The 27,872-nt window shown below is 44.6% G+C and overlaps 2 protein-coding genes and 1 long non-coding RNA gene across 12 annotated transcripts in view; 2 read left to right on the plus strand and 1 right to left on the minus strand.

Moving 5' to 3' along the window:
• Positions 1-1,548, minus strand: part of AOPEP (aminopeptidase O (putative)) — a 387,210-nt gene extending 385,662 nt beyond the window's left edge. For 3 of the 10 annotated variants that reach the window (XM_073344962.2, XM_073344969.2, XM_073344970.2), the window contains exon 1: positions 1,269-1,547. The gene's annotated coding sequence lies outside the window, so the exon portion shown is untranslated. Of the gene's footprint in view, positions 1-1,268 lie in introns of all 10 variants that reach the window. The other 7 variants (XM_073344966.2, XM_073344967.2, XM_073344965.2 and 4 more) reach the window with 4 other exon arrangements.
• On the plus strand, positions 947-25,385 carry LOC140911608 (fructose-1,6-bisphosphatase 1). The gene is made up of 7 exons (XM_073344983.1): positions 947-1,231; positions 11,714-11,876; positions 14,098-14,190; positions 16,129-16,269; positions 17,611-17,748; positions 21,326-21,445; positions 25,006-25,385. The coding sequence occupies exons 1-7, from the start codon at positions 1,062-1,064 to the stop codon at positions 25,195-25,197; spliced, it is 1,017 nt and encodes a 338-aa protein (XP_073201084.1). The 5' UTR covers positions 947-1,061; the 3' UTR covers positions 25,198-25,385.
• Positions 1,409-6,016, plus strand: LOC140911610 (uncharacterized). The gene is made up of 2 exons (XR_012159053.2): positions 1,409-4,923; positions 5,497-6,016. It is a non-coding gene; the product is annotated as an uncharacterized LOC140911610 (long non-coding RNA).
• Positions 25,386-27,872: the final 2,487 nt, after the last annotated feature.

Below are 27,872 nucleotides of genomic sequence, written 5' to 3' on the forward strand. Positions count from 1 at the left end.
TAAGAGAGGCAACATTTGTTTTCTTTTTAGATTGCACAATTTACAGTTTGGGGCTAAAAACTGCCAAGATCCAGCAGGATCCATATGCTAGATTTAGGATTTTGCAGCAGTCATGTGCTGTATCTAGATTTTTTTTGGTGCAGTAGAAGTATCTCCACTTGTTCTCTATTAATGCCATTAAAGGTGGTTTTCTGTAGGGGAAGATGACGCAACAACCTATCACATACCCCTAGGGTGACCAGATGTCCCGATTTTATAGGGACAGTCCCGATTTTGGGGGCTTTTTCTTATATAGGCACCTATTACCTCTGACTCCCTATCCTGATTTTTTACACTTGCTATCTGGTCACCCTACATACCCCCCCACACCCCAAAAGTGCTTCAATTTGAATATACTAACCAATTGCTTTCCCACATATCCACCCATGCATGTGTCTGTGTGCTGGGGAAGGTGAGTGGGGATAAGTTTATCTCCAATATTTAACCCATCCTCCCTAGGGGCTCCTGGGCCCTGAGCAGCGATTCAGCGCAATGAGGAGAGCAGAGCAGAGCAAAGCAAAGCCCCAGGGACAGGAGGGAGGCTGAGATGTTGCGGGGGGAGTGGATGAGGCGGGAAGGGGAAAGGGCCCAGCTCCCGGAGGAGATGAGTGGGGGGCTGGAGCACGTGTGGGGGCTAACGCGGGAAGAAGGGAAGGCGAGATGGGCTGGGTGGGGGCCGGGCCGGGAGAAGGGAGGGATGTGGGGAAGAGGTTGCCGGGGAAGCAGCCGGGGTTTGGGGGCGGGCGGAGGTGGGTCCCGCGGGCGGGGCTAAGAGGTAAAAGGGGACAAGGCTGAGGGAAGGATGTGGGGAAGAGGTGGTGACAGGGAAGCAGCCCCGGTTTGGGGGCGGATCCCGGGGGCTGGCTGCTCCCAGTCCCGTCTGCCGATAGGCCCGGGCCGGGACACTCCCTCGCTCCGCGGCTGGTGAAGTTCCCGGGCGGCAGCGGAGGGGGTGGCGTGTGGGTCTCGCTGCAGCTCCGTGGCAGTCGGTCTCCCCGCCCGGCCCCGCAGCTGCCGCCACCATGACGGACCAGTCCCCGTTCGACACCAACGTCGTCACCCTGACCCGCTTCGTGATGGAGGAGGGGAGGCGGGCCCAGGGCACCGGGGAGCTCACCCAGCTGCTCAACGCGCTCTGCACCGCCATCAAGGCCATCTCCACCGCCGTGCGCAAGGCGGGCATCGCCCACCTGTGAGTCGCCCGCCCCCGCGCCCAGGCCGGGGCTCACCGTGGGGCAGAGCCGCCCTGCCCGGCCCCTCTGCCGGAGGAACGGGATCGGCCACTCGCCACCGCCCAGCCGGGATTGCACCTCCAGGGGCGGGAGTCTGCCACCTCGGCGCGGGAAGGGCTTCCTGGGCCTCTGTGAGCGTAACTTGCTTTCGCCGGGGTAGGCCCCGCCCAAGCAGGAGCGGCGGAAACTCCCTAAAAGTGTGGGGGCGGCTACCGGCGCCGCAACCGAGACCCCGCCCTGGCGCCGCCTCTTCTCTCCTCCCCCCCCCAAAGAACCCCGCCCCCCCCGCGCGGTACTCCCCCCCTCTTACGGCGCGTGAACTGAAGGGGCCCTGGGCCCCCCGGTTCCGGCGCCGTTGCTGCAGAGCAGCGTTCGGTGGGGCTTTGCAGAACTGGGGCCTCGCCCTGTAGGGCCCTCAGCGCAGGGATGGCAGTTTAGGGAATTGTAAAGCACCATGCGGCGTCATGGTGGCCTGCAAAGATTCATCGCAATCCTAGGCTAAGCGAGGTTATTGGGAATAAGATTTCTACCCAGCTAAAAACCAAGACTGCCGTCCTCTGAAGCCTAGCTCAAAGGTGCCCTGGGAGGACCAATCTCATTTTCTGTTTATGAAACTAAACTTGCCTTTAAGGATTGGCAACGTGGAGGAACCTTATGTTGACAGTTAGGATTGACTCTGTGTAAACAGCATAGTAAGGAAGGTGTTTACTACTTAAATAGCCATCCAGGTATGGCAAACCCAGTGTTGACAGGCTGCATTATCATGGATACATTGTGACACTATTACATATAATGCTTAATCTTAGTTAATCTGTTAATTAGGCAACACTTTGCCTAGCTAAGTATTCTTGCCACCTCTTTCTGAATAATATACACTTAAGCTTATTACCTGACGCTATATGGCTCAGTATTGATATATTTTCAGACAAAACAACTGCACTGCATTAGTACTAGTATCCTGTTCAAAAGAGAATTTTGAGATGTTCAAATTCAGAATTAAGTTTGAACCTTTGTCCTCCTAGCCTACTGTTTTGGCAGGGGGTGGCAGTTGCTTCAAAGGGTTGGTGGTATTTACAATTCAGGGTAATCTTGCACAAAAGTGCTTGGCTCAATCTCACCTATGAGTTTTCTTGCTCATTTCAGTTTGTACCATAACTTTGAAAGATAGGGAAACGTAAAGAGTCTGTTTGCCTGCTTTCCTTGTCTGCAAAACCCATGTAACCTTTGTAGCTTAATGAACAGAAGCTTCAATTCTGGTTTTTAAATGGATTTAAGCAATGTAATCCAAACTAGTGCACTCAGAAGAAAGAAGATGGGGCATGTTTCAACTTGTAGCTTCCAGAGGGATTGTACAGTGAATGAAAAATAGTCCTATTGCCCTTTAAAGTTATTTAAAATGGCTGAAATACTAGCCAACTACTAATATTGCAATTCTGAACTTTAAGCCATTTTATCAATTGCTCACTTTCAGTAGCCTTTCATTTGTGTCCAAGCAGGTTCTACTTTTTTATTTTTTAATCTGTCAAACATCTTCACCACTGGTTTTTAAATACGTCAGCTAAAAAAAAGGGATGTGATCTCAGAATTCCTGATGCAAGAGACAATCATGTGCATATTGGGGAAAGCAGGCTAATACAAGAGATACTTAACAAGTTAATAATTAGCCAGGCTTGGAAAGATTCAAGTATTGGTAAACTTTTTGATTTCATTGTATACACAAACCAACAAAACTTCCACTGATGATCAAAATTTACAGATAAACAGCATTTTTTACTTTGCCTAAGAATTTACTAGAGTTTGATTTAAGGATATTTACTTTATATATTTTGACATATGATGTTGACAACTTGTCAATGGTTATAAAGCTGTAACTTATTGAATCTCCACATTGACTATCAAATAACTGTCTGTCCTCCCCCTAATTTTCTACAGTTGTGAAAATTTAAATCTATAAACATAAAAGCTTAGCACAACTGTGAAAATCTAAATAGATAACAATCATTTTTAATTTGATCCTAGGCAAATTATATTAAAATCAAATTCTCCCATGCCTGTTCATAACTATAGATATCCTGCCCTTCTTTCTTAAGGTGAAACTCCCATTGGCTGTGGATATTGGAGCATGTAGGAGTTATCTGTTAAACAGTAAGCAACTCTTGTCATTTGCAGAGCTGCACACAGCTCAAGGACAAGAGATGGTCTGCAGTTGTAGTGACTGTTCTTGTTACTACTATCTTTATGGGTTGTGACTAACAGCCAATCAGAAGTTTTATAAATGCAAATTTTGTTTGGATTGTAGTGCATTCTTTCACATGCTAAAGGGATGTTAATTTCTCAGTCTTGGGCTCTCAGTTCAGCTCATGCTTGTGTGGAAATAATATTGAGTGCATTTTGTCATGTAGCACTAAAAAGCTACCTTAAAGGAGTAGGGAAAAAAATTTGTACTCAATGGTCTGTCAGTATCGCCTGTTATCTTACTTTAAAAAAACCTCAGATTTAGACTCCAGAATATAATGGTAAAAATAAGTAAAATGACCTTTCAAATTTTATATGAGCTTGGCAGGTAAACCAAATGATTGGAAGTTCCAAAACTCCATCTAAAGACATGTGTACATGGGGGTATTAGTGTATCCCAGGTAGGGAGTAAATTCTAATACACACTAGCATGTCTCACACTTGCTGTCTGCGTGGACCCTGCTGGCATGCACTTAAGTTTCTTAATGTTTAAGTCAATACGCACTAAGCCCTGGTCTACACTAGGACTTTAGGTCGAATTTAGCAGCGTTAAATCAATGTAAACCTGCACCCGTCCACACAATGAAGCCCTTTATTTCGACTTAAAGGACTCTTAAAATCGATTTCCTTACTCCACCCCTGACAAGTGGATTAAATCGGCCTTGCCGGGTCGAATTTGGGGTACTGTGGACACAATTCAACGGTATTGGCCTCCGGGAGCTATCCCAGAGTGCTCCATTGTGACCGCTCTGGACAGCACTCTCAACTCAGATGCACTGGCCAGGTAGACAGGAAAAGAACTGCGAACTTTTGAATCTCCTTTCCTGTTTGGCCAGCGTGGCAAGCTGCAGGTGACCATGCAGAGCTCATTAGCAGAGGTGACCATGATGGAGTCCCAGCATCGCAAAAGAGCTCCAGCATGGACTGAACGGGAGGTATGGGATCTCATCGCTGTATGGGGAGAGCAATCTGTGCTATCAGAACTCCGTTCCAGTTTTCGAAATGCCAAAACCTTTGTCAAAATCTCCCAGGGCATGAAGGACAGAGGCCATAACAGGGATCCGAAGCAGTGCCGCGTGAAACTTAAGAGCTGAGGCAAGTCTACCAGAAAACCAGAGGGGCGAATGACCGCTCCGGGTCAGAGCCCCAAACATGCCGCTTCTATGATGAGCTGCATGCCATTTTAGGGGGTTCAGCCACCACTACCCCAGCCATGTTGTTTGACTCCTTCAATGGAGATGGAGGCAACACGGAAGCAGGTTTTGGGGACAAAGAAGATGATAGCTCACAGCAAGCAAGCGGAGAAACCGGTTTTCCGACAGCCAGGAACTGTTTCTCACCCTGGACCTGGAGCCAGTACCCCCCAAACCCACCCAAGGCTGCCTCCTGGACCCGGCAGGCGGAGAAGGGACCTCCGGTGAGTGTACCTTTTAAAATACTATACATGGTTTAAAAGCAAGCATGTGAAAGGATTACTTTGCCCTGGCATTCGTGGCTCTCCTGGATGTACTCCCAAAGCCTTTGCAAGAGGTTTCTGGGGAGGGCAGCCTTATTGCGTCCTTCATGGTAGGACACTTCACCACTCCAGGCCAGTAACACATACTCGGGAATCATTGTACAACAAAGCATTGCAGTGTATGGTTGCTGGCGTTCAAACAACATCCGTTCTTCATCTCTCTCTGTTATCCTCAGGAGAGTGAGATATCATTCATGGTCTCCTGGTTGAAATAGGGTGCTTTTCTTCAGAGAAAAAGAACTGTTCCTGCTGAGCTGTTTGCCTGCGGCTGAACAGAAATGTTCCCCGCTGTTAGCCACGGGGAGGGTTGAGGGGGTAGCCACGCGGTGGGGGGAGGGAAAATGCGACCTTGTAACGAAAGCACATGTGCTATGTATGTAATGTTAACAGCAAGAATTACCCTGAAAGAGTGTAACCACTGTTTTATAAAATGTCTTTTTAAATACCGCTGTCCCTTTTTTTTTTCTCCACCAGCTGCATGTGTTTCAATGATCACAGGATCTTCTCCTTCCCAGAGGCTAGTGAAGATTAGAAAGAAAAAAAAACACACTCGAGATGAAATGTTCTCTGAGCTCATGCTGTCCTCCCACACTGACAGAGCACAGACGAATGCGTGGAGGCAAATAATATCCGAGTGCAGGAAAGCACAAAATGAGCAGGAGGAGAGGTGGCACGCTGAAGAGAGTAAGTGGCAGGCTGAAGACAGGGCTGAAGCTCAAATCTGGCGGCAGCGTGATGAGAGGAGGCAGGATTCAATGCTGAGGCTGCTGGAGGACCAAACCAGTATGCTCCAGTGTATGGTTGAGCTGCAGCGAAGGCAGCTGGAGCACAGACTGCCACTACAGCCCCTGTGTAACCAACCGCCCGCCTCCACACCCAGACGCCCAAGAACATGGTGGGGGGGCCACCGGCCAACCAGCCACTCCGCCACAGAGGATTGCCCAAAAAAAAGAAGGCTGGCATTCAATAAATTTTAAAGTTGTAAACTTTTAAAGTGCTGTGCGGCATTTTCCTTCCCTCCTCCACCACCCCTCCTGGGCTACCTTGGTAGTCATCCCCCTATTTGTGTGATGAATGAATAAAGAATGCATGAATGTGAAGCAACAATGACTTTATTGCCTCTGCAAGCAATGATTAAAGGGAGGAGGGGCGGGTGGTTAGCTTGCAGGGAAGTAGAGTGAACCAAGGGGCTGGGGGTTTCGTCAAGGAGAAACAAAGAGAACTTTCACACCGTAGCCTGGCCAGTCATGAAACTGGTTTTCAAAGCTTCTCTGATGCGTACCGTGCCCTCCTGTGCTCTTCTAACCGTCCTGGTGTCTGGCTGCACGTAACCAGCAGCCAGGCGATTTGCCTCAACCTCCCACCCCGCCATAAACGTCTCCCCCTTACTCTCACAGATATTGTGGAGCACACAGCAAGCAGTAATAACAGTGGGAATATTGGTTTCGCTGAGGTCTAAGCGAGTCACTAAACTGCGCCAGCGCGCCTTTAAACATCCAAATGCACATTCTACCACCATTCTGCACTTGCTCAGCCTGTAGTTGAACAGCTCCTGACTACTGTCCAGGCTGCCTGTGTACGGCTCCATGAGCCATGGCATTAAGGGGTAGGCTGGGTCCCCAAGGATACATATAGGCATTTCAACATCCCCAACAGTTATTTTCTGGTCTGGGAATAAAGTCCCTTCCTGCAGCTTTTGAAACAGACCAGAGTTCCTGAAGATGCGAGCGTCATGTACCTTTCCCGGCCATCCCACGTTGATGTTGGTGAAACGTCCCTTGTGATCCACCAGAGCTTGCAGCACTATCGAAAAGTACCCCTTGCGGTTTATGTACTCGGCAGCTTGGTGCTCCGGTGCCAAGATAGGGATATGGGTTCCGTCTATGGCCCCACCACAGTTAGGGAATCCTATTGCAGCAAAGCCATCCACTATGACCTGCACATTTCCAAGGGTCACTACCCTTGATATCAGCAGATCTTTGATTGCGTGGGCTACTTGCATCACAGCAGCCCCAACAGTACATTTGCCCACTCCAAATTGATTCTCAATTGACCGGTAGCTGTCTGGCGTTGCAAGCTTCCACAGGGCTATCGCCACTCGCTTCTCAACTGTGAGGGCTGCTCTCATCTTGGTATTCATGCGCTTCAGGGCAGGGGAAAGCAAGTCACAAAGTTCCATGAAAGTGCCCTTCCGCATGCGAAAGTTTCGCAGCCACTGGGAATCGTCCCAGACCTGCAACACTATGCAGTCCCACCAGTCTGTGCTTGTTTCCTGAGCCCAGAATCAGCATTCCATAGCATGAACCTACCCCATTAGCACCATGATGCATGCATTGGCAGGGCCCATGCTTTCAGAGAAATCTTTGTCCATGTCCTGATCACTCACGTGACCGCACTGACGTCGCCTCCTCGCCCGGTATCGCTCTGCCAGGTTCTGGTGCTGCATATACTGCTGGATAATGCGTGCGGTGTTTAATGTGCTCCTAATTGCCAAAGTGAGCTGAGCGGCCTCCATGCTTGCCTTGGTATGGCATCCGCACAGAAATAAGGCGCGGAACGATTGTCTGCCGTTGCTCTGACGGAGGGAGGAGTGACTGACGACATGGCTTACAGGGTTGGCTTCAGGGAGCTAAAATCAACAAAGGGGGTGGCTTTACATCAAGGAGTATTTCAGGCAGGACTTCACAGAGGGTTCCAATAAGAAATGGTGCACCTAAGTTATTGTTCTTATTGGAACAAGGAAGTTAGTCTGATTGATACATGGCTAGATTTACTTCGCTGCACCTTCTCTGTGAGTGACTGCAATGTGACCTAGAGGAATGAGTCGCCTAGACGGGGGAGGGAGGGAAGCAAATGAGTACAAAACAAATCTGGTCTATTGCTTATTTTGATCCACTCCATCTATCTTTTACATCTCTGGCTGGCAGCAGACGGTGCAGAAGGACTGCATGCCATCCACATCTCATGGCAGCTCGGCAGAAGATGGTGCAATACGACTGCTAGCCATCCTCATCTCTTGCCTGCCCGGCAGAAGATGATGCAATATGACTGCTATCCATCCTCATCTCTTGCCTGTCCGGCAGAAGATGGTACAGTACGACTGCTAGCAATCTGTATCTTCTGCCTGCTCACCATAAGACGGTTCAATAGGACTGACTGCAGGACTAAAGAGAATGACCTGGTCAAGTCACTCCAAATTTAGTCCCTGTGCCCATGTCTGCCCAGGCGCTCCTGGCCGATGTGGCCAGGAGCACCTCGGACATGACGATGACAGCTACCAGTCATGTTGCACCATCTGCTGCCAGAAGGCAATGGGTTGCTGCTACTGTGTAGCAATGCAATACCGCATCTGTCAGCACCCAGGAGACATACAGTGACGGTTACCTGAGCGGGCTCCATGCTTGCCGTGATATGGCGTCTGCAGAGGTAACTCAGGAAAAAAGGCGCGAAAGGATTGTCTGCCCTTGCTTTCACGGAGGGAGGGAGGGAATGGGGGCCTGACGATATGTACCCAGAACCACCCGCGACAATGTTTTAGCCCCATCAGGCATTGGGATCTCAACCCAGAATTCCAATGGGCAGCGGAGACTGCGGGAACTGTGGGATAGCTACCCACAGTGCAACGGTCCGGAAGTCGACGCTTGCCTCGGTACTGTGGAAGCGCTCCGCCGAGTTAATGCACTTAATGCACTTAGAGCATTTTCTGTGGGGACACACACACTCGAATATATAAAACCGATTTCTAAAAAACCGACTTCTATAAATTCAACCTAATTCCGTCATGTAGACATACCCTTAGGAACTTTTAGTGCACGCCAGCAGGGTCCACAGATACAGCAAGTATCTGCATGCTGGTGTGCACTAGAATTTACACTCCAGCTGGGGCGAACTAACACACCATGTAGACAAGCTCTCAGCATTTATCTAATTTTGTAAAACTCTCTATTGTTCCTCCTCTCTCTAGTGAGTATTTACTGAAGGTAGATGCAATAGTGCTGAGTCTCAAAGAAGAGAACAAGACAATTTCAATGCAGGGAGAGTAACTAGATTTTAGAGCCCTCAGAGTTGGGCTACCTTAACTACAGCACAGCTAGTGTTCTGCTATAACTGATATGGCAGAAGCTAAGATATGAAGTGGCCTTCAAATGAGCCTTCAGTTGATGATAAAATCTTTGTGCAATTAAACTTTTTTCAGCTTCAAATTTTTGAATGTGAAGACACAGCTTGATTTATGGCTGAATTATCAACTGCCGTCTGATTTAATATCTTAGAACCACTTTAATCAGTTTGATTAAAACCTTCTTTTTTATAATGCTGTCAGGAATAAAAGGTGAGTTTTACGGGAAGTTGTGAAAGAATAAGACTGAGTCAGTCCTTGTGAGGAGCTGCGATTTGTCAGTATCTAAGCAATCAGAGCTAGTACTACAGTGAACTGCTTCATGGTAGCACCAGAAATAAGCTAGTGCTTATTTTCTTGTAATGACGAATAGAAACTGAAGTTACCGTACTGTAACCTACTTCTAATTATTTTGCATATTGATGACTCGCCGGATACTGTACTTAGCAGCTCTCTAGAAATGCCTACAATAATGACCTGTTTCATTAGTGAGCAATTTTATGGAAACTTTACTAATTTGACAACTTACAGCAAATGATAGAAAACATGTTAACCAAAAGGCCTCCAGCAACACAGGGTAGCCTTTTTATAATTAGGAAATGAATTTGTTAGCACTAAAGGAAAATTGACAAAACTTCTTGTGTTGTGAAAAAGTTGCTGTAAAATGGAAGTAAAACCTCTCAGTGGATTTTACAAATGACTTGACTAGCTATCGTGACTTCAAATATAGGGCTGATCAACACTGGACCCTTACGCTCGCACAGCTATGTCTCTCGGATAAATATCCACATCCTGAGAGATGTAGCTCTGCCAGTGTAACACCTGTGTAGAAAGTGCTGGATTGACAGAAGAATTCTTCCCTCAACCTACTTACTGCCTCTCAGGGATCAACTGCAGCACTTTCACGCCAGCTGAAAACGGTGTGTGAGCCAGCATGGAGAATTTCTGTGTATTGAACTTTTCCATGTTCTTGTGTTTTCAAAAAAAAAAAAACCCTTTATGTACAGATGTGAGAACTGTACCCATTTGAATTATGGATATTTCTTGTCTGACACCGATAGCTTTGTCTGACCATTATAATTTAAAACTGCTACAGAAGTTTCACTTAATACAGTATCTGTGTAATTTGTTTAGAGACTGAGGTGGAAGCACTTTCCTTTTCCCCTTGGCCTTGGTCTGGGCAGGAAATTATCTTCCACTGAGGTGTTTTGTTCAAGTCATGAATAGATGGGTGAGAAATACTATCACATGCCTTTATCTTTTGAAGCAGTGGGGGATGGAAGGAAATTATTGTGAAATGCTCTGTTAACCATGCTTGTTAGAAGGAAATTGCAGAATTGAATATCAAGCCATACTGACTTCAAATAATGTGCAGACTGGACAAAACAATGGTAATTTGCCTTCAAGATTTAAGAAATAGCCAGTACGAGAGTGTTAATTCCCAGCTCCTGCTGATAGGAACAAAACACCTGTCATCCCATTGTAGAAAGTTTGGCATGGAGGAGCATGAGTGCTTGTTTCAGTGGTGCATGGTGCCTACCATATCTGTGTCATTGGGGTCTGTGCAGGCCAGAAGATGGGTGGAGACAGCTGGGGGGGGGGGGGAGATAGGCACCTTCAGTGGAAGTTTCCTGCAAGCTTCCACTAGCAGAATTGATGCATCCTAAGGTAAAATAAAGCTGCCCTCCTGTGATGGAGCTGCTGGGAGGCAGCTGTGGAAATTCCCCAGGATGCCGTGGTGATGTGGGTGTAATTCAAAAGCCCTGAACACCCATAAGGGTTGACTAACCTCTAATGCTTAGGCTTTCTAATGAGGTCACAAGAGACAAGCCTCATGAATGAGGCTGGCTGAAGCTAAGAGCAAGGATTTACTTAGAGATGTTACAGGAGGAAAGAACAAGCAGTCCCAGATAATCCCAAGTCATAACTATTACCTTGAAGAACCTGGATTCATGGCTACCAATTTTTAGTCCTTTTAAGTAAGTCTTAACCTACTCCAGCAGAGCTTGCTAATTATAGATAACGTTTAAATGCTATTTTTTGGTATTAAATTGTGAGTGTCGTGTAGACTTGAGACAATAGTGGCTGTTAAAGGATCCTTCATTCTGAGATTTCCAATCTTCAGGATAGAGGGAGGAAGAGGAATCGGGCAGTTCACTGGCCACTAGATCAAAACAATTGAATGGAATTGTAGTCTCATCCAAAAGTTATAGAAGATGGAGGTCAATGATGGCATAAAGTAAACTCTCCAGTGTTGGAGGGGCCAGATGGAGTGCTCCTAATATTACAAAATGCCATACAATAGAACCTCAGAGTTACGAACTGACCAGTCAACCAAACACCTCATTGGATTGGAAGTACACAATCAGACCAAAAAAAGCAAATATAGTACAGTGTTAAACGTAAACTACTAAAAAATACAGGGAAAGCAGCATTTTTCTTCTGCATAGTAAAGTTGCAAAGCTGTATTAAGTCAATGTTCAGAATTACGAACAACCTCCATTCCCAGGGTGTTCGTAACTGAGGTTCTACTGTATTTTTGTTCCTCATGAGAATCTCTTTCCATTGCTTTAGCTATGGAATAGCTGGTTCCACCAATGTGACAGGAGACCAAGTAAAGAAGCTGGATGTCCTTTCCAATGACCTGGTGATTAACATGCTCAAGTCATCGTTCACTACATGTGTTATTGTGTCAGAAGAAAACAAAAATGCTATAATAGTAGATGCTGAAAAAAGGGTTAGTAACTTACAAAACTTGTCAATATTTGGATTCAAGTTAACTTTTACAAATACTTTTCTTCAAATATGTAAAAATTGAACTGGAGTTAAAGATTTCAAAGGCAGTTAGCCAAATACGTGTTTTTCTGGATACTACCAATATTTTCCTGTATCTGTTCAATGAATATTCAACCCTCTCTATTTGAGTTACATTTTCCATTCACTCCTACCTGGTTTCTTTCCTCCAGTTCTGCTCCCACATTTTTTGAGCCTTTCTTCCCCCTTTGGTCCTAAATTCTGTATTGTTTGTACTTCCTTACCTCTGGAGCAATTTGCATGTGTGCTTTTTTTTTTTCTTTCTTTTTTTCCCCTAGATGGTTCTCAAGCAGGCTCTTCCTACAGCATTTTTAGTAAATCACCGAATTACTATTTTTATGGATCAATCCATAAAGGTCCCTCCTCAGGCAAATTTCTCACTGAAGGCAATAGGAGTATGACTCAGCAAAGTCTGAGTGAGGACTTCAGGACTGACTTAAAGAATTGATAGTGTCATTTAATTGTAGGACAAGTGTGGGGGTTTTTTTTTTGGTTTTTTTTTTTACTGATTTGTAGTCTTTCCTAGAAATATTAAATTTCCACTAGTGTTCTCCTCCCTCTTCAAAAATAAAATAATCAATAAAAACAAGTTTTTGAATTTACTATGTGGCCTATGCAGTTGCATTATTTATATGCATTTGCAGGAATGTATACACTTGTTAGAGCAGTATTAGTGAATTGCTCCAGACTCCTTTTAATGTGACCACCAATTGTGGTGGTGGTTTTCTGATTTTTTTCCTAAAGAAATTTAGCAAAGTACAATAGAATTTGCTTTGTTGGGACACTTTGGTGCCTTTTGTCCCAGTTAAACAGAACCTCCAGTTGAAAAGGCTAAGACGACTCAATGCTGGAGCACCTTAATTTAAAAAAAAAACAAAAAAACAAACAACCTTTTAGCTGAGACTCCATGTTAAAGCGTTTTGCTGCTGAATCTAAGCTACTGTGCTCTAGCTAAAGCAGAATTACTGCCCCTGTTAAAGAGCCAGCACTGCTGTTAAGTATTGCTGAACTTAAATCCACTACTGGGATCATGATGATTAAAGAAAGGGATACAATCCACTTAAACACCTCAATTTCTTTTTACTCTTACAAACTACAAGTAACTTATTACTATAAGTAAAGAATTAGAGAAATTTCCCTTTGTCGGTATCCCTTGTCTGAGTCTTTCGTGCAGCAGCAGCAGCAGCAGGAGGAATTTTTTTATTAAATTAGGAAAACAGTATGGTAAAGCCACAAATTGGCAGTGTGATGTGTGAGCAGGTGTAACAAAGCTCAGCTTGGTGTTTCTTTGAAGCACACGGTGCGTTATTCAGGCGTTGTGTTATTCTTGATCAGGTAGGTGGTTGGTGTTGTTGTTTTTTGTTTTTAAATGGCTCAAATGGAGCCGAAACAAAAACTGATCTCAGTTTCTCATGCTACTGTGTAAATTAAGACAATTTTTTTTATAAAAGATGAAAGGGTAAAAAAAAAGCTAGGGTGCTAGGTTTTGCAGGGCCTCCCTAACAGTTGCTGCTTGCTGAAAGTGTTGTAATAACAGCTCATCAATGTATGCCGGCAGGGTGAGCTTTTAGCCTCAGTATTTTTCTCTGTGACTGTAGCAAGACTCTACCGCTCTGCATGTGCCACTACGAGAACGGTGGCATCATCTGTTCTTTCAATTAAACATTTCCCAAATTCTGTCCATACAGATGCGCAAGCAATTAAACAGTGCTAAAAACTCAGCCACAAATAAATCATCAAAATAGTATTCCACTTCTTGAGACTATAGCTACATAACATTACCTTAGACCTTGTCTACACTTATATTTTTATAGGGCGCTCACCCCCCTGAGCGCAGCGAGTTTGAGTGCTTTAAAGCGCTAGTGTGGACAGGCTCAGAGTGCTTGGAGCTATTCTCCCGGTGGAGGTGGATTACCAGGAGTGCTGGGAGAGCTCTCTCCCAGGGCTCGCGCATGACACCACACACACTGCAAAGCACGGCCATGGGAACGCTTCCTCTGCAGCACTTTGAAGTTTCTAGTGTAGACGTAGCTTTAAACTGTTCTTGGCTAGAAATTGACTTGAGTAGATTAGGTGGCAAAACATTTTTATTTGGGGTAGATGGGCAAATAACTAAATCCAGTTCTTCGGTCTTTATTTTCCAGGGTAAATATATAGTCTGCATGGATCCTCTTGATGGCTCTTCTAACATTGACTGCCTTGTTTCCATTGGAACTATCTTTGCCATCTACAGAAAGGTAAAGTGGGATGTTGTCATGCTAAAACAGTCGGGGGGGGAGGGTAGTAGTTCTTCACACTTAACCAGCTCATGATGGAATAAGGTTGGATCCAAAGATTTAATGAAATCCAATTAAATCTACAAATGCTCGGTTACACAATACCTTTGAGTGATACACAGCACTTGGTTAATAGACCTACATACATGCAATCCTGACTGATATTCAATTAGCCAGTTAGATTCCTCTAACAATGACAAGGATAACAGGAGTTAAGTGCTTCATAATTACTCCTACCACTTGAGACCAAACAGAACACTAATCTCATCTACCTGAGTTATGTGCATTCTTCAATGAAACTAGTTCTCCCATCTTGTACAAGTAGTCCTGTCAGCCTGAGGACAGGCTTCCCAGATGAGATTCAGTTTGAAACATTGCTTATAAATGTAACATGCCTAATTCATTCTGAAAGATAGAAGTCTCATTTGCAGGCATATGAAATACAGGATTAACATGTCTCAACCATGGAAACAACTGTGTGAATTCAGACAAGACACACTGTCCATCTTTAACCGCCCTGACCCAGGTTTCGATGCACCAGTAACTTTTTTGGGCTCACTTCACCCAGGAGCAAAAAAAAACAAGTTCTTGGTACTAGTCAATTGTAAACATTATGACTAAAGTTCCACTTTGTTTTTTAAATTCTGCCTCCGATTTCTGCATCAAATTGAAGGCACTCATTATTAAGGCTACGTTTTAGTCATGGTTATTTTTAGTAAAAGTCAGACATTTTATTAAAAATACCAGTGAATAAAACTGTTGGGGGTGGCGGGGGAAAGGGTGTGCAGGTGGTGGCACAAGGCCTGGGACCTCTGCTGATGTGAGGGCAAGGCGGGTGGCAGGGCTGGCAGGCTACCTACCTGGCTCCGCACCTCACCCCCCTCAGCAGCAGACACCACAGTTCCCAGCCAATGGGAGCTGCGAAGCCAGCGCTCTGGGCAGAGGCAGCGCACAGAACTGCCTGGTCACACCTCCACCAACAGCTGAGCGAAGGGGATGTCGCTGCTTCTGGGGAGCCCCCGGAGTAAGCACCACTGAGAGCCCGCCTCACCCTCTCCTATGCCCCTGCCCCCTTCCACACCCAAACACTGCTGGGGTCTGAGACTGCCCCAGGCACACTGTACACTGCAGAAGTCACGAAGGTCACAGAAAGTCAGCCTTACTCATTATCACTTTCAAGATAGTACATATCTCTACCCCATCTCTTCTACTTCCTGCATTCCACCCTAGCGCTTGACTTCTCTCTTTGGCCCTGATCTAGGAAAGCTCTTATGAATATACTTTAAAGTTAAATCATGTATAGAAGAGCTTTGTCAGATCAGGGCCTTTGTCTCCTTTGCTTTCATCATGAATTATTTGTATAACCATATTGCTAGGAGCCCTAGTCATGGACCAGGACCCCAATATAGTAGGCACTGTGCAAACACAGAACAAAAGTGGTCCCTACCTTAAAGAGCTTAGTATAGTATATGACCAGAGAACAGATAATTGGGGGGGGGGGAGTGGGGATTAACAAGGAAACAATGAGATCAATGCCTACCATGCTGACGAGTATTGTGTCTACACACTAGCAGTCTAACAGTTGTGAAGTTTTTGTCGTCATTGCAGAACAGCAGAGTTTTAAGGAGAGACTTCTCTACTGATTTTTTTTTCCCTTTAATTGGTGACCATACTCTAGCAATAAGCTTAAACAAATATCTATTACGTTATTGCTGCTCTTCAGCAATTGAAGGCATGCTGTCTTAGGCCTGGTGTTCCAAAGGCGTGCACTAGTAGCCTGTTAGAGCAGCACATGCTGCTGTGGTTCTATTACTGTAAATAAATGAAGCTTATAAAATAGATGAATCCTGGGAATTTTTAGTTTAAAAAGATTCTTGACACTCTTCCTTCCTATTCCAGGCTTCCGCTGAGGAACCTTCTGAGAAAGATGCTTTACAGCCAGGACGTAATCTTGTGGCAGCTGGTTATGCCCTATATGGGAGTGCTACAATGCTGGTGCTAGCCATTGAATCTGGTGTCAACTGTTTTATGCTTGACCCGGTAAGAAAGCCTACATCTGGTATGAATAGCTTGCTCTTGTAGAGATAACAAAATTCCAGAACAAATTTTTCCTAAGTGAATCAATATATAGAACTGCTTCCAAACTAAATCTTAACATCTGAAGATGCAGTACTCTTAAGAGAGCCAATGGGAGTTGATATGCCTATAAAAATAGAATAGATAAACCCCCAAAGGCTTCTGGCATTCTTCCCTTCTGCTGGAGATAGTGGTCATTAATAAGACCACTCAAAATTGATAGTTTAGTCAGAGAATCAAGTAAACATCATGTGCCACCTGATGTGATGAATACTTAAGCATCTTTTGCATTTGCAGAATTTCCCTGAAGACTGTCTCTTGTAATTTAGTACATTCCTTAACTCTAGTACCTTTAATCTTTTAGTGGACTAGAGATGCAGAAATACATTTAATATTCTCTTGCGCTTACAGATCACATCCTGATTGTTTAAAAGAGTAAGTATGGAGTGTGTATACATGTGCTTGACATCCTAGAAGCTATTGGTCATCTGACTTTTGAATTCAAAAGTCAATTTAACATCACACAGTGCAGTTGTCTGCAGTGATTCAGTTTAATTTAAAGCCATTCTATTGTAAATCAGGTTTTGCCACTTACTTTTACTAATAGTAAGTCATGTTTGGAACGTGCCATGGCAGTAGCTTCAAGGAAATAGAATTTGATGTTTTCTATATAGTAATGGTTTAAATGTCTGCATGTATTACCACCTTTTTTGTTTGTTTAGAAACAGAGACCCTTTACAATTTTTTTTTTCCTCCCTTACACATGTGAAAACTTACTGCAGTGGAGACTAGAGACCTTAAACATTTGGTAACTATGTACAGATCCTTTCATCACTTTGTTACTGTTTTCATTCTGGTCAGACTAATAGTGTCAAACTTGTTACCATCTCATGGCTAGTCAAATGGAGTTAGAAATCTCAGTCCAGCTCCTAATGAATAGGTGTTCACAATCCCTAAAACTGCCCACAATTGCACCTTGGCTATCAGTTGTAAAAAGAAAACAAAGAACTGAGTGGACATGCATCAAACTATTCTCTTGGCACAGGATAATAATTTTGGAGATGGGGAGTGATCAAGTGAAGGAAACTTGTATGAGTCAGGGCTTATGGGGTATCTTATGGGTAAGCAAGACTTTTGGTCCAAGACTACAGAGCTGTACTTTTTTTTCCCCCCAAGTACTGAATTGTAAAAAGAAAATGGAAACTGCAGTAGGTTTTCACTAAATTGTATGTAGCATTCACTTGCCTTTAGTCTCGTGAAGAACACGCACACACAGTTATTGACTTGCTTTCTCATTATTGTCAGGCAATTGGGGAATTCATTTTGGTTGATAAGAATGTGAAAATCAAAAAGAGAGGAAATATCTACAGTCTCAATGAGGGCTATGCTGCATATTTTGATCCTGCAGTCACAGAGTATCTTAAAAAGAAGAAATTCCCTCAGGTAAATGTTCACTTTCTAGAGAAATTTTTCTAAGATAAGCAAATGTTCAGTGCCTCAAACTTTACACTCTTATCATGCATACGTGCAGGGTGTCAAACGCCAAAGTTAGGCGAGACTGAACCCTAATAGTGTAGAAGTCAAAGTGTACCAACTATTCCTTGGGCTTTGTTTAACTTCATGATCTCTGAAGTCCTTTTGTGGATCAGTAAGCCACCATAGCTGACTGTTTGTTTTTATACAAAGTTACAGAGCTTGTTTTTCCTCTCTCATATAGTGGACTTCTGAATGGGTGTGGAAACAAGACTTGTGCTTAGCGCTGCTTGAAGCTGACTATGAGATCCTCTCGCTTAAAGGACTACTCAGGCTTGACAAAGCCCTGGCTGGGATGATTTAATTGGGGATCGGTCCTGCTTTGAGCAGAGGGTTGGACTAGATGACCTCCTGAGGTCCCTTCCAACTCTGATATTCTATGATACTCAAATGTCAGGGTCTGTTTTAAAGCTTTGTGAATACCTGCCATGAAGCCAGAAATTGATAGGTGCCAATAAGAACAAAGATAAATTCCCTCTGTCGTACCCAACTGGATGTTAACTTCCTCCAATTACCCAGAATGGAGTCTGGCCAGGTCCCCAGAGCTACCATCCACTGTTAGAAAACCCACATGGGAATCCTATTGACAACAGATGGCTTTACATCTTATCTATGTAAGATTGGCTAATTGCATTGGCTGAGTACTACCTGATGAATACCTTAAGTTAACAAAAAAAGTAAGATTTTATTTAACTTGTGTCAGAGCTAGCAGGACCTTGATTTGATAAACTCACCTACTGAGAATCTTGATAAAATTAAGGAGCTCTTTGGAGTTAGATCTGGAGTAACTTCAAAATCAGACTGAAGTAAAGTCAGCTGTTGCAGATGTGAAAGATGCTGCTTTATCAGTAGCAGTGTTCTATACAATGATTGATCTTCCTTTGCTATCAGCACAACTATAATAGGGCATAATTCTTTTTACAATACAACATGCCATCTCAAAGACAGACATATTTTTTGTGTAGATTTTTATAGGGTTTTAAAATAAATTTAGTTCTCACTTGACCGCTTTGGAGACATGCACGTTAGAGTGTGATATCTGAAATTGAAGCTTCCCCTTACTGCCCACTGTCTCTGAGCTAGAAAGCCATCTCTGAAAGTACATCTACACTGCAGCTGGGACTGTGCTTCCCAGCGAGGGTAGACAGATACACACTAGCTCTGCTTGAGCTAGCATGTTAAAAATAGCAATGTGGCTGGGGATAGACACCCAATTACAAACCTAGCTGGACGCCAGGGTATGTAGCTGGGTGATTAGCCCAAGCTGCCACCTGTGTGCCACCCCTGGCCACATCACTATTTTTAGCATGTTTGATCAAGCAGAGCTAGCATCTGTCTACCCCAGCTGGGCAGCATGTTCTCAGATGCAGTGTAGAGTCACCCTAAGAGTGGGAAGAAAGTGTCCATTCTCATTCAGTCTTTGAGCCCTCTCAGCAGAGAGGAGTAACAGAAGATTTCACAAAACTAAAGAGGCTACTAACAAATCATTCCAAGCAGATAATTAGATAACCTTTTTCTTTGTCCCAAATCCTCTTTGAATTGGTGTCCCTGAGGGGAAGTGCCACATCTCCTTGCTAAGCCATTCACTGTTAGTTTGTGAAGATTTTCTCCTCACCATTCACTGTTAGTTTGTGAAGATTTTCCAGAGGAGAACAAAAAGCCTAAAGAAAATCTGTCTAACTTTTATAGTTTCTCTCTGCCTAGCTTTAAACTAAACGACCTAGCTTTCAGCCTTCTGACTCAATCCTCTGGTTTCTGAGAGTGGAAGCCTAGTCCAACCACAGGTTAGAAGGTACAACTTCACACTGTGCCTGCTGCAAAGCTGAAAACTAACCTGAGCCAAACCAACACTTCTCTCTCCACAGCAACCTGTGGGGCCCAGTGCCACACTGGTGGTTCTTGATACAAGGGACTAGTTAGACACCATTCAGATATCATGATGAAGAGGCAGGAGGATGGGAATATGGAATTCCTTGCCCCAATCATGTCAGAGGGAAAGGATCGATCCTGGAGACTCTCCCAGTCAATCGCTATCTCTGGCCGTGGCAGCACAGTAGGTCTGCCTGCCGGCCGCCGCCCCACACCATTCTCCGAAGTGGCCAGGATGCCCCTGCAACCCCTGAGGATGGGTGGGGGGAGAGATGGGGTCTCCACACACTGCTCCTGTCTGCAAACACAGCCCCTGCAGCTCCCATTGGTCAGGAACAGGGAGCTGTGGCCAATGGGATCTGTGGGGCAGTGCCTGCAGAGCCAGGCAGGCTGCAGAGCCATGTGCCTCCCCCAGGGGCTGCAGAGGCACATTGGCCCCTTCTGTGAGCAGCATGGCCACATGGTGCACTACTGACTGGCAGGGGTGGCCTGGCTCATGATAAGGAGGAGGTGCTGATGTGCCTGAGTGGAGCCAAGCCCCACTGCACCACCGATTGGGAACCACCCAAGGTAAGTGCCCCCCTCCCAGAGCTAGCGCCCCATACTCCCTCCGGCACTCCAACCCTCAGACCCCTCCTGCACCCAAACTCCCTCCCAGAGCTTGTACTCCCCTGCCCCAGGCTCAGCCCGGAGCCCCCTCCCACACTGAAAACCCCTCAGCCCTAGCCCAGAGCCCACACCCCCTCCCAACCTCCTGCCCCAGCCTGGTGAAAGTGAGTGAGGGTAGGGGAGAGCGAGTGACTGGGTAGAGGGGGTGGGGTAGATCCTGGGTTACCCTTAAATTCAGAAAGTGATCTTGGGTGTACAGGTTGGAGATCATTGCCATAGAGCAAAATATAATAAAACCTCTATTGACAAATGCTAGCCTTATGAATAATCCATCAGTTCTGAGCCATTTTTCCTGACAGGAGGGAGTTGGGGGGAGGGAAGTGGAAGTACTAATAGTAATGCTAATAATAATTAATAGTGACCTCAAATGTCAAGAGCCCTTCAGATTCCAGTGCATTGGAAATTGCTTTGCAGTGGTTTAAAGGACAAGAAGAAAGTGCAGTGCACTGGTACCTACTGCAATTTTGAGATGTTGCAAGTTATGAATTTGATCCCCCCTGCTAGTTCATAAAATATGGGTTCTGCTATAGATCTGATTTAACTTATAGCTCTGAAGTGGTGTGATCTGGTGGGCACAACTTGATGGAGAGGGGCTAGGGATAGCACTGTTTTGTTTTGTTTTTGCCCAATGGAACACAGCAACTCTAGCTTCTAACGTTGTCTTGTCAGTACTGTGAAGGTAGCATGCTTAAGGCTCTGAACTAGGAATCTGAAGTCCTGTGTCATATTTATCTCTGCCACTGACCTTTTGTATGACTTTGATGCAAAATGACTTGCCCAGTACCTCTGTTTTTCCCCATCTGTAAAATGAGGATGACTATAATTAAGCTTTCTTTGTAAATTACTTTGAGTTCTATGGATGAAAAACACTATGCAAGAGCCAAGTTATTACCACTAAAAAAGCTAACAAGATTTAATCAAAGGTTGTTTATCAAATGTCTTTATACAGGATGGCAGCTCTCCGTATGGTGCGAGGTATATAGGTTCTATGGTAGCTGATGTACATCGTACTCTGGTGTATGGAGGAATCTTTTTATATCCAGCCAACTCCAAAAGCCCCAAAGGAAAGGTAAAAATGAATTAACCTAATTTTAGAAAGCATGTAGTCTGATAGAATAGTTTAGACAACACTGATTGTAAGATTTTTACAATGTAACAGCCAGTTTTTAAATGTTTTATGGTGCACAAGTTGCAAGAATATATCTACTGCCATGGTTTGACACTGTAGGATTTTTTTTTAAGTAGCATTAAAACACATTAAGAACTGGGTGCTCCCCCAATAAACCATTCAGTTCTGCCCTCTCTCACCATATCATTGTGGGATTCCTCTGCTGCTCTCCTGGTTGTGCCAGAGGCCCATGGGTTCCCACCCCCCTAGTCTCTCCCAATCCCCTGGCCTCTTTCATAGATTCATACCTTCCAAGGTCAGAAGGGACTATTGCAGAGGTAGGCAAACTACAGCCCACGCACCACATCCAGCCCACGAGACCGTCCTGCACGGCCCCTGAGCTCCTGGCCCAGGAGGCTGTCCCCCCTCCCCTGCAGCCACGCGGCAGCACAATGCTGTGGGCGGCAGGGCTGCAGAGCCCTGCCTGACCCGGTGCTCTGTGCAGCGTGGCTGCCTGGCCTGGTGCAACTATGCTGCCAGCCACTGGTGTTCCAGGCAGCACAGTAAGGGGGCGGGGGGGGGGGTTAGATAGAGGGCAGGGGAGTTCGTGGGGTGGTCAGGAGTGTGGATAGGGGTTGGGGTGGTCAGAGGGTGGGGAATGGGAGTTGAATGGGGGCAGGGTGGCGGGGGGCAGTCAGGGAGTGGGTGGGTGGATGGGGCAGGGGTCCTGGGGGGAGCAGTCAGGAAGGAGAGGGGGGTTGAATTGGGTGGGGGAGCAGTTAGGGGAAAGGGTCCGGAGGTGGTTGGATGGGGCAGGGGTCCCAGGGGGGGGCAGTCAGGAAGGAGTGGGGGGGTTGGATGGGGCAGCGGGGGGCAGTTAGGGGCAGGGGGTCTGAGGTTGGTCAGGGGACTGAGAGCAGGCGGGGAGGGGATGGGATAGGGGTCCCCAGGGGTTGTCAGGGGGTAAAGTGGGGGGGTCGGATAGGGCGTGGGGGCCAGGCCATGTACAGGAACAGCCTCCCCTAACTGGCCCTCCATACAATTTCAGAAACGCAATGCAGCCCTGAGGCCAAAAAGTTTGCCCGCCCCTGGACTATTGTGACATCTCATCTCACTTCCTGTATAACACAGGCCACAGAACTTTCCCAAACTAATTCCTAATGCATATCTTTTAGAAAAACATCCAATCTTGATTTAAAGATTGCCAGCAATTGGTAATTTGCTCAACTAGTTAATTACTCACTGGTAAAAATGTACACTATTTCCAGTTTGAAATTGGCTAGCTTCAACTTCCAGCTGTTAAAATAAAAATCTCCTGGAGCTGCTTTAAAGCAGTGGTTCTCAACCAGGGGTATACATACCTCTGGAGATACACAGACCTTCCAGTGGGTACATCAACGTATCTAGATATTTGCCTAGTTTTACAATGAGCTACATAAAAACCACTAGCGAAGTCACTACAAACAAATTTCATAAGACAATGACTTCTTTATACTGCTCTATATACTATACACTGAAATGTAAGTACAATATTCTAATTGATTTTATAATTAAATAGTCAAAATAAGTAAGCAATTTTTCAGTAATAGTGTGCTGTGACACTTTTGTATTTTTATGTCTGATTTTGAAAGCAAGCACTTTTTAAGTGAGGTGGAACTTGGGGGTACACAAAACAAATCAGACCCCTGAAAAGCGTACAATAGTCTGGAAATGTTGAGAGCCACTGCCTTAAAGGAGCTATTGCTTGCAGAACCATTCTACTTCTTGTTCCTCTACTCTCTACCACCACTCTCTGGTGGTCTTGTGGGAAAGTGTAGTGATTATAGGCACTTGCATTTGTTCTCCACCCTCCCATCCTTACAGAACTGGTAGTGCTCAGACTGCTCTGTTCTCTGCTTTCCCCTTTCTCCTCCCAAGAATAGGGGAGGACAACTGTTTATTCAGCAAAACTTTAATCTGTTTTGAAAACTTCTGGGTGAAATTATTGCTTCAGCTTGTAGATAAAACGCAGTTACTCATTACACAAACTGACACAACCAGAGGTTTTTCTCAATGCAAACTTCAGTGACCTGTAGTTGTTTTTAAACTTATTAATGAATAGTTAAGTGTTGTGCACACAGTCTCTCACTCTACAGCAGTGGTTTTCAACCTTTCCAGACTACTGTACTCCTTTCAGAAGGCTGTGTCTTGTGTACCCCTAAGTTTCACCTCACAAACTATTGCTTACAAAATACAAGTGTCACGGCACACTATTACTGAAAAATTGCTTACTTATTTTGTCTATATGAAAGTTTAGTTTGTACTGACTTTGCTAGTGCTTTTTATGTAGCCCGTTAAACTATGAATCATAGAATCATAGAATCATAGAATATCAGGGTTGGAAGGGACCCCAGAAGGTCATCTAGTCCAACCCCCTGCTCAAAGCAGGACCAATTCCCAGTTAAATAATCCCAGCCAGGGCTTTGTCAAGCCTGACCTTAAAAACCTCTAAGGAAGGAGATTCTACCACCTCCCTAGGTAACGCATTCCAGTGTTTCACTACCCTCTTAGTGAAAAAGTTTTTCCTAATATCCAATCTAAACCTCCCCCACTGCAACTTGAGACCATTACTCCTCGTTCTGTCATCTGCTACCATTGAGAACAGTCTAGAGCCATCCTCTTTGGAACCCCCTTTCAGGTAGTTGAAAGCAGCTATCAAATCCCCCCTCATTCTTCTCTTCTGCAGGCTAAACAATCCCAGCTCCCTCAGCCTCTCCTCATAACTCATGTGTTCCAGTCCCCTAATCATTTTTGTTGCCCTTCGCTGGACTCTCTCCAATTTATCCACATCCTTCTTGAAGTGTGGGGCCCAAAACTGGACACAGTACTCCAGATGAGGCCTCACCAATGTCAAATAGAGGGGAACGATCACGTCCCTCGATCTGCTCGCTATGCCCCTACTTATACATCCCAAAATGCCATTGGCCTTCTTGGCAACAAGGGCACACTGCTGACTCATATCCAGCTTCTCGTCCACTGTCACCCCTAGGTCCTTTTCCGCAGAACTGCTGCCTAGCCATTCGGTCCCTAGTCTGTAGCTGTGCATTGGGTTCTTGCAAATGCAAATATTTAGATGAGTTGTACCCCCTGAAAGATCTCTACATACCCTGAAGGGTACTTATGCTCCCCTGGTTGAGAACCACTTCTCTACAGTACTCCTTATTCACTCAAGTGCTGCACCATGCCTGCACTTAACAGGAAGGTGAACAATCTCCATAAAGAGAGCACGGGGCAACACAATATTCACCATGTGGGAAATGGGGACAAATATGGCCAAAACATCACGGTCTATACTAGGAAAAAAGGATACCATATATAAGCTTGATCTTTGCTTCAAGAGGTAATTTAAATATGAAATATTTACTGCTGATTTTTCTACTTAGTATGATTAATACTAGAAAACTTTGATATACATTTTATACAAAATATCCTGAAGTAATGTACTCTACTGATCACTATAATTTTTGGCTTCTGTCTTCCAGCTGAGGCTTCTCTATGAATGTAATCCCATGGCCTTTGTAATTGAGAAGGCTGGGGGAATTGCTACTACAGGAAACCAGGCAGTGCTGGATATAGTGCCTGAGGATATCCACCAGAGAGCACCTATTGCCCTGGGATCTCCTGATGATGTGCAGGAATACATTGACATGGTCAAGAAGCATGCAGCCAAGTGAAATAGCTGCAGTACAAAGAAGTGCCTTACAATTGGACCAAACATACTGTGAAGTACTACTGACTTAAGCTATTGTAGGAAAGCAAGAGAACCATATTTTCATTGTGTTTATCCAAAAGTAAACTGTTAATATGTGCAACAAAAATGCATTTTTTCCACTGTGGCATTAAAAGCAAAACTTTAAGGGAACAGTGTGCTTCCTCTCTCACCTCATAACTACACAAAATCCACCATCCACAAAAGAAGTTTTGTGTTGTAGGTAAAGTGGCCATCTACAGACACCCCCTGCCCCCAATCCCATTTCCCTCCAGGGCTAAAGAATGCCACAGCTTTTCTGAAAGATTTCTCCCTGCAGGTAGCTGGCTGCAGTTTCCTTGTAGATTGACTTATTGGGTCTTGTCAATACTAGAATCTTCAGTCCTGTTGCAACATTTGTAAATGTTAATCTAGATATTCCACAAACACTTGTTCCAGGACGCAGATATTGTTCCTAGAGGTATCTTGAAAGCATGGATCATGATAGCTGGTGTAAAGCAAAGCGTGGTTTGTTAGTGAAGCCATGGAAAAGCTCTTTTGTGCCCCTCAAACAGCCATAAGTCCACTAAGACTGTCCAGAACCACTACCCTACTAATTGGTGAGCTCGTATGAGTGCTTCAAAATCCTCACTGTTTGCCCATCAGTCCCTGGATAGAGTGTAGGGTGTGTTTATATCCAATAAAGCCCTCAACAGCCTGGGACCATCCTACCTGAGGGAAGCATCTCTTCCTGCTGACCACAGCAGTGGCACAGGGACACGAGAGTGACACACACACCCCCAAATAAGAGTGAGCAACTGGCAGGGCATTCTGAGGGCTCACACTCTTTGGAACTTGCTCTCCCTACTCCCTTGGTCTGAAATAGTCTGAATTTGGTGACCTCCAGGTACATGGCAAGATGTGTTTGATACTGTTTTTGGAAAAGACTAATGGTATGCTTCCCAGCATGATTAAAGTGGATGTGCAAACGGGTTTTCTGTAGGTGTCTGGCTGAGTTCCTGTTGAAATAGCTCCTTAATGCTGCTGAGACTTCATTGCCTTATTAATGTTGGGGCTCTAGAGCCTTGGATAAGCATATTGTTTGTTTTTAAATCTAAACAGAGGCTGAGGACATAGCTCCTACCAGCTCTCTTGAGGATACATACAGCTTAGAAGTATCTCCTTGGTTTTTATATTTAAAATTCGCATTAGAGTGGCTAGCCAATCCATGCACATGAAACAACAGGTAGAAGGGGTACTGTACCTCTTAGTATTTCCTTAGCTGTGTCTTATGCTGAACTACATCAGGAATTCCTAGCTGGCCCATATCTATTTTTAAAGACTACACGCTGGAAGAAGGTAAAGGTTATAGAATGAAGGACAGTACTGCCTAATCATAGCAGTTCAGTTTTTAGATTAGGTAGTGGGGATTTTCTCTCTTTGCGGGAGGAAGGGCACTACAGACTGTCATTTTAACAAGTTAATGTTCAACACTAAGGGGTAGATGTTAGCTGTAAAGTATACGGGGCTAGTATGAAAGCTCACATGTTCTTGACCACTTTTTAAATTTGTTGTAACCATTTACAGAAAAATCTGCAAGATACTTATAAGTCCATTGGCAGAGTTAGCCATTCATACTGAATGGAAGTGAAAAGATTACTCTCACCAGAGTGTAAATCTTTAGCTGCAATTGCCCTACTGGCTACTCTTCTGCTAAGACACTGAAGAACTTTGGCATTTGGTGAAAGGTCATCAGCTCTGATTACAGCCAATATATGTAACTCAAACTACTAACATTTAAAATTTGGAGGGGAAAGGGGAGGAGAGGGTCCATGGATGTCATGTTTAAGAAGCAGCTGTAGCCCCCATCCTAATAGAAATGTGAATCATTACCACTTCTTTTGTAGTGATTGTCAGGCAAAACAAGAGACTAATCCTATCAAACTGGATCTTGACAAGGCTTTACGTATATTTTAAATTACTGTACTTTTCTATAGCACCTCTATCTTAAGGGCTGCTCAAGCATTTTTATGAACATAATTGCAAACCTGAGTGGTTTTATTCCCCTCCCCCATATTAAACAGTATTGATCATTCACAGTATTAAACACTTATTTTGTCCACCAAAATAGCTTAAATACCTTCTCCTATGTGACCTTGTTCATCTTTGGCAGAACCACGAATAGGACTCAGATTTCTTGACACCCAGCCTTGTGCCTTAAACACCAGTTAATCCTGCCTCTTTGTTTCCACTCTGAACCCACCACTTGTCTACAATAAATCTCAAAGTTTGCAAGTAGAATCCTATGCGGAAATTAATGCAGTATTGTAGGGGTGTATAAGTGCTGGATTATTGCCTTTCATTTTATAAATACAAAGGTTACTGACATTTATTACCTGCTTTAAGATTTAATGGACTTTGCACCTGAAAGAAAAGATCAAATAATGGTTCTATTAGCTTCAACAACACCCTTTGAACCAACTAAAACAAATTTTTGATTAGAATTGTTCACTGAACTTTATCCCCATTCCAGTGGGGGGACAAATATAGATACATGGATTCTGAACCTAGGATAAATGGAACAGGTGAGGCGGATCATAACCATCCTGCCATTCCTGTGTTGCTAAATGGGCTGTGGTTGGATGGGCCCAGCAAGATTCT

The sequence above is a fragment of the Lepidochelys kempii genome, chromosome 5 (assembly GCF_965140285.1).
Source record: "Lepidochelys kempii isolate rLepKem1 chromosome 5, rLepKem1.hap1, whole genome shotgun sequence".
In the NCBI taxonomy this organism is placed as follows: domain Eukaryota; kingdom Metazoa; phylum Chordata; order Testudines; family Cheloniidae; genus Lepidochelys; species Lepidochelys kempii.

Bases quoted from the DNA above. Each gene is read 5' to 3' on its own strand.
- LOC140911608 (XM_073344983.1), top strand. From the start codon at position 1,062: ATGACGGACCAGTCCCCGTTCGACACCAACGTCGTCACCCTGACCCGC. The intron at 14,191-16,128 runs GTAAAGTGGGAT...TTCCTATTCCAG, and splicing joins TCTTTGCCATCTACAGAAAG to GCTTCCGCTGAGGAACCTTC. The intron at 21,446-25,005 runs GTAAAAATGAAT...TCTGTCTTCCAG, and splicing joins CCAAAAGCCCCAAAGGAAAG to CTGAGGCTTCTCTATGAATG.